The sequence below is a fragment of the Teleopsis dalmanni genome, chromosome 2 (assembly GCF_002237135.1).
Source record: "Teleopsis dalmanni isolate 2A chromosome 2, ASM223713v2, whole genome shotgun sequence".
NCBI lineage: Eukaryota > Metazoa > Arthropoda > Insecta > Diptera > Diopsidae > Teleopsis > Teleopsis dalmanni.
In genome coordinates this window covers 104818543-104830135 of record NC_051847.1, presented here as the reverse complement: position 1 = coordinate 104830135, position 11593 = coordinate 104818543, and the positions used below count along the sequence as shown (strand labels likewise).

Here is an 11593-nt window from a genome sequence, read left to right as displayed (position 1 = left end):
CTAAAGTAACTCTCTATTACATATTCACTAACCAATTTAATTCTAATAACATTTCTATAGATAGCCCAGAAGAAGTATCCCGGAAGAAACCAAGCAAGGTCCTACAAAGAATTCGTATCGAAGACATCTAGGACATCTCTACCGTTGTTCAAATTTTGAACATGTGTCTGCGCGCTAATTACCTAAGTAACATATTCAGTTATTTGGGTATTAAATATTTTAGCATTTTATTTAATATTTTAGTATTTTATTTTATATTTTTAGTAAATTAAATTAATTTCTAACAAAGGTTTTTCAAAGCCTTAAAATATTTATTCCCAAGGTTCTTTTAGACATTAAAATATGAAATGTAATAACAGGGATTAGTTAAAAATGTAAAGGAAAAGGAAGTAATTAAATAAGGTAACAAAGAAAAAGGTTAAGGTACATTTCCTTTAACCTTGTACCTAAAAGAAAAACCTAATTAAATCAAATTATTAGACTATGTAAAATTTAGTATTTAAGAGCAAAAATTATAGAAAATAAACGAGTCTTATATTTATTCTAAAACCGAACAGACGTGTGTTTTTAGTTGAAGTTTCTTGCTCATAAGTGGTCCTTCGAGCCGGATAAGTGGTCCATACGAGGCACGGAACTAAGCAAACCTAGAAGAATATACAGTCCACTTGGTCCGAGGAAACGCAAAAATTAACAAGGGTTAATAAGCGTTTGGGGAATAATTCTCGTAGGAATATAAACGAGAAAATAAAGGAAATTAAAAACAAAACTAAGAAAGTTTTTGTAAATTAAACAACAAAAATGTTATCAGAAGAAACAAAGGCAACACTACATACAAGAGACTCAATAAAGACATACGCGATATTGTTTGGTGAAATAGAAAAAAATATAGTCAACATTGGGGGAAGTCTTAAGTATGACGACAACTCAAGAAATGATTTAATGAAATATCAGTGGAAGGTGAGTTCCTTATGGGAAAGGATTCAACAAAAATTAACCATTGATATGAAGGAAAATAATTTGGGGATCGTCCAGGATGAAAGATACATAAGAATTCAAGATGACTACATGTCACTTAAGTTGAATTTGGACGAAAGAATACAAAGCATGGGAAAAAATATGGAAGAAGCATCGAAGAATTCAATTCGTGAAGTATTGCGCATTAAGAAAAAAGGGGGAGCCCAAAAAGAATGGATATCCTTTGCAGCAGAATTTGAAGAGGAGATAGCTACACTGAAACAAAAACTTGATCAATGTCAAAACTACAGTACATTTTGGGAAAACCAAGTACATTTCTGTACGATTACGAAGGAACTCCAAGAAGAGGAGATAGCTGCACTGAAAGAAGGAATTGCTAATCAGCATATAGCTCGCATGAAACTCGAAGTAAAGAATAAAGAGCAAGAAGAAGAGATAGCTGCACTGAAAGAAGAAATTGCTGATCAGCATATAGCTCGCATGAAACTCGAAGTGAAGAATGAACTCCAAGAAGAGGAGATAGCTGCACTGAAAAAGGAAACTACTGAGCAACATAAACTCGAAGCAATGTATCAAAAACAGGTTAGGGACTTACAAAAACAAATAGAACTTTCCACAGGTAAGACACAGGATGCAGGAGCACATTTACAGGCGGTACGTAAACGTGAACAAGCGGCTGAACAAGAATTGCTCCAAAAAGCAAAATATGAAATGGAAAAAGAAGGAGGAAAAACAGCAACAAAATCCAATAATAAAATTGCACCAATTATAGTTTCTGAAGGCGTTCAACGGCATTTTTTTCCCCCGGCAGCTCCACACTTTGGTGGAACGGTGGAGGCTTTAAAAACTGTAATAGAATATAATAATAAACGTAATTCAGAAAGCGTTCAAAGGCAGTTTTTTCCACGGGTAGCTCCACACTTCGGTGGAATGTGGGAGACTGAGGTAAAATCAATTCAATGTTTTCCCAGGGTTGCTCCACACTTCGGTGGAATGTGGGAGGCTGGTGGAAAATCGCTAAAATATTACTTAAAACGAGTGATTGGAGAAACCAATCTAGCATATGAAGAAATGTCAACTTTATTGCATCAAATAGAAGCAGTCCTCAATTCAAGACCTTTATATCAACAGAGTGACGGGGTTGGAGAAGATGCAGTATTGATTCCCGCACATTTTTTAATAGAAAAATCATTGTTAAGCATCCCTGAACCAATTCCAGACGGTACAATTAGTAATTGGGACCGGTGGAAACCGATACAAAAATTAATAATCAATTATTGGAAAAAATGGAAAGTGAAGTACTTGGTGACACAGGAAAATTACAAAAAGAGACAAATAGCTAGAAACGAATTGAGTCATCCAGCAAAATGGCCAATGGGACAAATTGAAGAAAATATATCTAAGCATGTGTCACACATATCAACAACTGAAGATAAAAAGAAGCCACCAAAATTAAGAAAAGGTTACAACATTTTAATGTATTTTTTTGCGCTATTATGGCTGTCAACAGGTAACGCTGGAGGATCAGTAAACGAGCTTGGCATCGATACCTTATACATGGGCAAAATTGGAATAGTTGATCACGTTTCAACACCATGGAATTTAATTGTATACTACAATATGCGACCTTATTTCAAAACGGCAGACCACATGAAATCTCTGATGATGCGAATTAAGGAATTAGAAAGTAAACTGGCCATTCTTAAAGAAGATAAGCTACAACTCCGAGAATTTGAATGGCATCATATAAGTGCGCATACATCACTAGTTTTCTCGGTAGGAGATTCTGGCCCCTTGCAGAATGTTCAAATTTTGAACATGTGTCTGCGCGCTAATTACCTAAGTAACATATTCAGTTATTTGGGTATTAAATATTTTAGCATTTTATTTAATATTTTAGTATTTTATTTTATATTTTTAGTAAATTAAATTAATTTCTAACAAAGGTTTTTCAAAGCCTTAAAATATTTATTACCAAGGTTCTTTTAGACATTAAAATATGAAATGTAATAACAGGGATTAGTTAAAAATGTAAAGGAAAAGGAAGTAATTAAATAAGGTAACAAAGAAAAAGGTTAAGGTACATTTCCTTTAACCTTGTACCTAAAAGAAAAACCTAATTAAATCAAATTATTAGACTATGTAAAATTTAGTATTTAAGAGCAAAAATTATAGAAAATAAACGAGTCTTATATTTATTCTAAAACCGAACAGACGTGTGTTTTTAGTTGAAGTTTCTTATCAACCGTCATAAGCAAATTCTTTTAAATACACCTTTCTGTTCAAAATTTTCCTACATAAATATTCTGTATTAAATTGTAATTAACTATACTTAATGAACTTTACTTAATAAAAGTATTTAAATAAAACAAACTTAAAAGGGATTATAATTTTGAATATTTTGGTTGCAAATAAAATTTATTGTAACGATCCTGGAGAGGCTGAGGATACCCTAGCAAATCGAATGGACCCCAAGGAAGAGTCGTTACAACTAGTTGGCAGTTATACTGTCGGGAAATAAACAATAATTCCGAAACCTCTAGACTACAGAAAATCCTATTCCAAAATCTACCCGTCTCTGAGTTACTCGAAAAGCTGTTGGGACATGGTCCAACAATAACAGTGAATCATTGGAATTACTACTAGATACTCACTTTCCGGGATCATCTGCTTCGGTAATTGCATCCACGAAGTGCCTTAATAGAGTGCCAGTTAAATCTATTAAAGTGAACCTGCAGATAATTAATGGGCCATTTTTATATGGCGTTTATATTGGCCGAAAATTGCTCATTTTGGTCAAAAATCGAAAATGAGAAGCGGATGGCTCATTCTTGCATATAAAATTTGAAGCGCGAAAATAAACCATTTTCTCACATTCTGTTTGAAAGAGGTTCGAATGCATTCCACATATGTTCCAAATGCAAAGGAATCCATTGAACATATCCTAAATAAAAGCAAAACCAAGGTAAACAAATATTTGATAGTTTTATTTCAGTTTGAATTGTTTGTAACAATGAGCTGCGAGAAGTTACTGAAAAGAAAACAAATTGTGTGGCCGCACGATGCGGAAAACTTTTTGTGTGAACTTTGGGCGGAAGACATAGAAAACCTCCGTGGGAATATAAGAAACAACCACATATATAAAAAAATTTCAACGAAAACTTTCATTGCGTGGAATGGAGGTGTCCGTTAAAGGAATTTCTAATAAAATAAATAACTTGACGAGCAAGTATAAGTAAATTTAATTACGTTTCTTGTATTAATTTAAATTATACATAAAGTATATTATTTATTTATTTACTAGGTTACATAAATTAAATTTTCAATTAATACAATTAAATTTATTAACTAATATGAAACCTAAAATATATTATAGAAAAGAAAAGGCAGCGATGGGCATGTCGGGTGGATCTCCTTCTATTTGGTCGCTGTACCATAAGGTACATGCCTTATTAGGCAGTTTCAAAATCCACAACGTCGAAACATTGATGGATGAAACAGGACATCCATCATAGATAAGGTATAGTAATTATAATATTTTTCTTGAATTTATAATAAGTAAAGTAATATTGTAGTTTAAAATATTTCTCCATTGGCCAGCCAGCAGTTTTGAAATCAAATGAAGATACAACTTTTTATCCATTGTCCGACTCAGTTGATTTTCTTTATAACGCGGACGCAGCTTCTCCCCTGCAGCAACTTAACTCTTCTACAGATGCGAATTCCATTGCTGCGGTTGAAACACCATCTTCTGGAGGATCTGCAAAAAGAACAAAAACAGACAGCATTTTACAAGAGTTACAAATAATGAGGGAGGAAAATAAGAGAAATAAGGGTAACTGGCAGCGTATTGAAGAGCGGCGAAACGATTTGCTGGAGAGATTGGTCAATAACTGTGAAAACTACCAGCAATCTTTATTAGAAGTTTTAAACAAAAAATAATAATAAATAATTATAGTATAGTAAGCATAGCACTGCTTGCATACCGTAGTATGTAATATAAATATTTTTATATTAGTATTGTAACATAAAATTTACACTAACTAAATTTTACTACACAAATAATACCAAACAACACAAATATAATAAAAACAAAATAAACAACAAGAAAACAAACAACAATAGAAAGAAACTTGTAAACAACGAACCGTTGAAATCACAAGAACAAAGATACTGCTTGCTTCGCACCTCGCAAGTATAAAAGGCGAAGCAAACGCAGTAGACGGGCATTCAGCAAGACAGCGAGCTAAGAACAGGTCGCTCTATATTACATGTGCTGAAACACCAAGAATCGAAATTTACATCTCGATTTCTATTTTGTTTTATTTTTTTTTATTTTATTTTTATTTTTAATAGAAATACACATTTCTATTAAAAATCATAATTAATAACGAAATTAACATTTCGTTAATAGTGATAGAAATATAAATTTCGATTACTCTATTGTTCATAACGAAATCAAATTTTCGTTAGTAAATTACGCGGTAAGGTGATAATACCACATGAGTATTAGCACCCATACCAAATCCATTGTCAGGGGCGTCGAAATTAACATTTCTACGCCAAAATCCATTGTATAGAGAAGAAATTCACATTTCTTCAAACCTTTTGTCAGGAGCGCTGAAATTAACATTTCTACGCCAAAATCCATTGTATAGAGAAGAAATTCACATTTCTTCAAACCTTTTGTCAGGGGCGCTGAAATTAACATTTCTACGCCAAATCCATTGTATAAAGAAGAAATTCACATTTCTTCAAACCTTTTGTCAGGGGCGTCGAAATTAACATTTCTACGTCAAATCCATTGTATAGAGAAGAAATTCACATTTCTTCAAACCATATCACCGTACCAACGTCACCATCCACCGTATTCCACTGTTCCTATCAAATAAATTTATTGTAGGACTGAACCTTGAATCCGGCGAGTAAAACCCCGGCCAGAAAGGTTCGTTACAGTATTAAGTATAATAATAAATCATATTAATCAAATATGTTATAAGTACAGTACTATATTAATATTACTTACTATTAATATTAATATAGTAATATTAAGGATAAACAGTAATTAGTAATATTAATAAATAAAGATTACCTAAAAATGTAGCAATGGCTGATCTTATATTTTCGAATATTGGATCGTTGTCAGTTAATATAGCGGTCCATTCTGGTTGGGGTTTGACGTTATTGGCTTCCCATTCCTTTAATTGATTTTTCCAATTTCGGTTAATTTTGTCACTTCTCTCATTTAAAAAGTTGTGTAGGACACAAGCACTTTTTATAATTAAGTTAACATTATCAATGTGGTTGTCTAGTCCCTTTCCAATTCTGAATCTTCTTCTGAATCTTGCTTTGAGGTGCCCAAAAGCGTTCTCCACTACCCTTCTGCACTTTGAAAAAACATAATTGAAATGCTTTTCTGTTGGACTAGCAAACTCACTAAAGGGATAGGGTTTCATCAAAATAGAAAAGCAGAATGCAGAATTTCCCAACAGTAGTGGAGGCATGCACACGCCATTTATTTCAACACAAAATTCTTTCATCATCGGTTTCATATGATGTTGTTTCAATTTAGATTTCTTAAATATTTGAGAATCGTTACAACGACCAGGGTAACCAACGTTAATATACATAAAGCGGCATCTTTAATATAGAAGAAGTTATTTAGTGAAGAAATTATTTAGGTTTCAATTCATAAATTGTAAATCACTACCTATAGTCTACAGCTGCCATAAATACTACAGAATACCAACCCTTGTAGTTGTAATAATCAATGGCTTCTGACTTTCGAGGACGCACTTCAATATGACAACCGTCTGAAACAAAAAATTCACTTATTCACTTATTTCCACATTGGATATTGAGTTACCTATAGCACTAATGCATTGTGGAAGTCCTAATATATTAAAACCATTGATGCAATCACGAATTGTTGCTTCATTTAAGGGGTACTGGTTTAAATAAATTGGTTGCATTATTTTCCAGACTTCAGTGCAAAATTCTTTAAGGATTATGCATACAGATGATCTCGACACTCCGAAAAGGTTGCCCACAGTTCTGTACTCTGCGGATAAGCCAAGTGCGTACACTGCAATGGCAACTCTCTTCTCTAATGAAATTGGTCTACGAAAGTTACTGTTTTGTTTTTTCATACTTTTGACAAAATCGCATAACTCTTTAAAAGTGTCCATTGTCATTCTGAAGTTTTTCTTGAAAAACGATGCATCTCTTTTTGGAATTTCTTCTTCCCAAAAAGTACTTAATCGAAGCTAAAAAATAAGTTTTCAGTTTATATTATACATTTTTTACTTTTATGTTATATATTTTACCTTCATCCATTTTTTTGGCACAGGTTTTACTTGGGCTACTAGTGCATTCATTAACAATTGCATTTTTATTTTTTTGTTTTTTTGCTTTCGTTTCGCTTTATTTATATTACTTGTTAATGTGATTACAATAGCTTTTATTGTTTGTAAAGAATTTAATTGTTCTGCAATAATCACTTTTTTATGTTGATTGTTCATTTTTGTAAGCAAATGTAAATTTAAACAAAATAAATTACTACTTCAAATTTCAAATAAAATTTAAGTTGACAAATCAGCTGTTGAGAAATGAGAACGAATGAAATACAACGAATGTAAACACTTTCAAATGGCCCATTCAAAATGAGCCATTTTCGGCCGATGTAAACGCCATATTAATTTCAAATCCTATAAATCACCAAGACAGGCTGGTATATACCCAATTGAGCTCCAAAATTAGTTGGAGCTAATACACAACCAACTTTTGACCATTTTTAGACATTGTTTCATTTTGAACTATGTTCCGACTAAATGAAGGGATGTTAGAGTAGTTTGTATCCTCAAAGTAAGAAAAACCTCATATCATAACTCCAATGAACTCTGCCCAAAAAGCCCCCCATCTCTCATGTTAAAAGCTCTTGAAAGAATTATATATGTAGAAGTATAGCGTTTTGTAAACCCCAATTAGGGTGAAGGGTGAACAGACGTACCCCCGAAGGGCGAGTACTCTCCTCTGGATCATAGTGTTGAATGAGTTGGTAATAAAACTGAATGCAGAGGGCAGCGAAATTATTGTCAATGCGGATGATATTGCGATAATAGTCGCCATAGAATATGCCACCACTCTTAGGGATATTCTGCAAAATGGTCTTAATATCTTAGATGAATGGAAACAAAAATGTGGTCTTCAATCACATATCACTCAATGGTTCTATATAGCTGTCATTAGGCCCATATTGCTGTATGATATTACGATATGGTGGACAGCTCTTGATAAATTTTCGTACTGCTCGGTACTTAACAGAATTCAGCGAAGAGCTGAACTCTGTATTAGCAAGGCGTTATGCATAATTGCACTAGGTTTAATGCTTCATTTACTGCCAATGGACATTATCAGTAAACAAATGGCAGCAACATCTGCTCTAAGACTAAAAGCTACCTCACAATAGAGAGCCAGTGATTATGGATACGCCTCCATTCTTAATTTTTTCAATTTTGCTCCAAAAAACGTTGACTACATCTCTCCCATTCTCAACTTCGAGAGAAAATTTAATGTCGAATTTTCATTTAGAGGTTTATGGACGTCAGATGGTTCGTCCTTAGGTGAAGGCTTAACCATTTTCACTGATGGATCCAAAATGCATAGTGATGTAGCCAGAGGAGTTTTTTCAGTGGAATTTGATAAATCTTCCTACTTTAGGCTTCCAGATCATTCCATTATCTTTCAGACAGAAGTGATTGCCATTAGTGAAGCTATAACTTGTTTGAATGTGGATGATATATTTGGCAGGAATATATACATACTCTCAGACAGTCAAACTGCTCTAAAGCCCTTGAGTTCAGTCCAATTTATTTCTAGGACGGTTTTTGACTGCTACACATCTCTAAACGAAATGTGGACGCAGCTCAATATTTCTCTAATCTCGAAACACCTAAATAACCTGGGCCAATTGCTAACATCATGGAAATTGTTACTGAGTTCTTTCTGTACTGAAATCTTTATTAGAAGATGGGAACACTCAATAATATGCAGGCTTCTGTATGCAATCTGGTCACTTTCCGATAAAAGGAAATCTAAAATTTCCATTGAGATACCCCGTAGATATATTGGTATTTTAGTAAGTTTACTTACAGGTCACTGTAAACTGGGGAACCATGCTAGAAGATTAAGTCTCCCCTTCAATCAAAATTGTCGCAGCTCTTATCTACTACGTTTTTGTGAAGCTCATGCACGGCGGCAACTTATTACTCTTAGAGCCCCCTTTCTTGAGGACCTTGACCAATTACAGGACCTGGCACTAAATAGTATTTCATGCTTCACAGAAGATTCTAGGTGGTTTTAAACTATGAGTTTTTTCTATATGTATGGTAACACAATGGGCCAATAGGCCTAAGTGGATCCACTAGGGATCGCCGGTATAACCTAACCTAACCTAACCTTGGTGGCAAAATAATATTGATATTGACGAAACTTACTTTCAGATACAGTAATCGCTGCCAAGCAAACTGCTGTTTTTGAAAATAATCGACACTGTAGTTAATAAAAACGGTGAAATTATTTAACTGACTTTCCAAATTCACTACGTACCTATATTAAGAATGTAGCCACTACACAATCTTTGATTGAAGATTGATTCGCCGATCATTTCGCTTAGAAATTTAAATTCATTCAGATTATTCAATTGCATATGTTTGATCATGGAATACCGTTGAAAGCTAAAATTCAATTCGTTTGGCATTCGCAATTTTAATCCACAAATCACAAAGCAGATAATGTTCGTTTTTGGCCTGAACTTGAAAAGTCCATATTTCTCCCATGACCGATTTGACGTTGCATGACGTTGCAATATTAAATTCAAGTGCATACCTCTTATTTAAAATATTGTGTAGACGATCAATTTTTATTTATCTGACTTATAATAGTTTTAAGATTATACAACGCATTTTTGCTTACTTTTTTTACTTTCTTTCATTCTATACAATACTCACGATCTTTAATATCTGCAATGTATACGTAGATACATCGTATCTACGTTGAAGCAATAGGATGCTTCGTAAGCAAACAAAACATGTATGAAATATGAAATATGAAAGTTTGTGCAGCCTTGGCTACTTGTGGATAAACACGATTAGTCATCATTTCTAATTTGACAGGCACGGGTTCTAAGCCTGGCACTTGCAGTCCAAACAAATTATATACGGACTATAAACTAATTAAATAAAATTTGATTATTTTCTAAGACCGCTGATAAAGAGTACTTGACAATACTCGAAACAGCATTGTATGGTCAGCCAAATTTCAATAAATTAAATAAATTTTTGTATTTGTCTTTTCTTTCTTTGCTATTCGAATCCGTCTAACTTTTAAATAGTTTCTTTCGTCATAAAGACACGCCACTATCGGCAAGAAAAAATTAACTTCAAAATATATTACTTCTGAATCATTTTTATTTTTAAAGCTCTTAGAAAATAAAACAAAAATATTTTAATTGGTATTATTCATTATGTTAATTATTATAGATTATATTAGCAGTAGTTATTTAATAATTTAAAATTAAATATTTTTACAGGTACGGACATATAAGAATCTTTACTCAATATGATAATATGCCTTTATTTATATTATTAATACTTACAGAACTAAACATTTCACATAAATATACCAAGAGGCGCGATTAGTTAATTATAGTTAATGCAATGACTATGTTACTGGCATTCTAATATAGATTATGTGTTCTTAAATGACTTATGATTATTTTGTACAAGGAATAATCGTATTAATCGTTATATAATAATTTCGAGTATTTAATAATGATTGAATATAACATATAAATAAAGTACAGCGCATTTGTATGTATGTACTTTGGTACGTACATATGACCACTTTTACTTCCTTAAATGCGATTAAGTACCCATGGTTGGTTCTTGACGAATTTCTGATTTGAGCTTAACGAATTCTTTTGCAACTTCATCATTATTACGCTGGGATAATATACGTAAAATAGTCCAGCCTGTTTCGTCCATTTGAATTCTTCTCTGAAGTGACAGCCAACAAGCTACCGATCCCTTAAAGATAATGAAAATTTCTTATATTAATATTTATTTTATTATGTATGATATTTGCGACAGTTGCAAAGGCAAGACAATAGCATGTGCAAAAATTAAACATGCTGTCTGGTATAGTAGTCAGAATCTTAGGTTTATTGATGGTAAGAATCCTAAACTCATCGATCTAAATAGCCAGAGTTAAGCATACCTCTAGTCTAGGAAGCAAAGAGGGTGGAAATAATTTAAACATATTCACACATTTACAAAAAAATGCAAAATACTATCATATTATGTAAACAAAGTATTTAAATATTTAGTTTATTATTTTAGTTATAAAAGATTGTCTATAAAGGAACATTAAAATTATATCGGAAGACTTGCAAGAAGTTTTACAACTTTAAAATCTTCATTAAAACAATAAAAGCTGATTAATTTTTGCAATTTTAGGATACTCATTATATCGTTACGTTGAATAAAATGTAATGTTATGGTTTAAATTGAAAAAGTAATATCGAAAGTAATGTCGATAATTCCAAAGTTAGTTACCTTTT

The 11593-nt window shown here is 32.7% G+C and overlaps 2 protein-coding genes across 2 annotated transcripts; one reads left to right on the top strand and one right to left on the bottom strand.

The window, feature by feature from the left end:
* Positions 1–798: 798 nt before the first annotated feature.
* On the top strand, positions 799–2492 carry LOC119675273 (the record flags this gene model as incomplete). The annotated part of the gene is given in 1 exon segment (XM_038086461.1): positions 799–2492. A coding segment is annotated over 1 exon segment (1694 nt), but the record flags the coding sequence as incomplete, so codon positions are not given.
* Positions 2493–4640: 2148 nt separating this feature from the next.
* On the bottom strand, positions 4641–7364 carry LOC119675272. The gene is made up of 5 exons (XM_038086460.1): positions 7332–7364; positions 6842–7241; positions 6686–6788; positions 6068–6615; positions 4641–4735 (listed from the first exon to the last, which is right to left on the bottom strand). Exons 1-5 carry the CDS (start codon positions 7362–7364, stop codon positions 4641–4643), a joined length of 1179 nt encoding a protein of 392 aa, XP_037942388.1.
* Positions 7365–11593: the final 4229 nt, after the last annotated feature.

Coding starts and splice junctions, on each gene's coding strand:
- LOC119675272 (XM_038086460.1), bottom strand. CDS start 7,364: ATGCAATTGTTAATGAATGCACTAGTAGCCCAA. Junction 6,789..6,841: donor ACAATGCATTAGTGCTATAG/GTAACTCAATAT, acceptor TTTTTGTTTCAG/ACGGTTGTCATATTGAAGTG. Junction 4,736..6,067: donor AGCCATTGCTACATTTTTAG/GTAATCTTTATT, acceptor TTCTTTTTGCAG/ATCCTCCAGAAGATGGTGTT.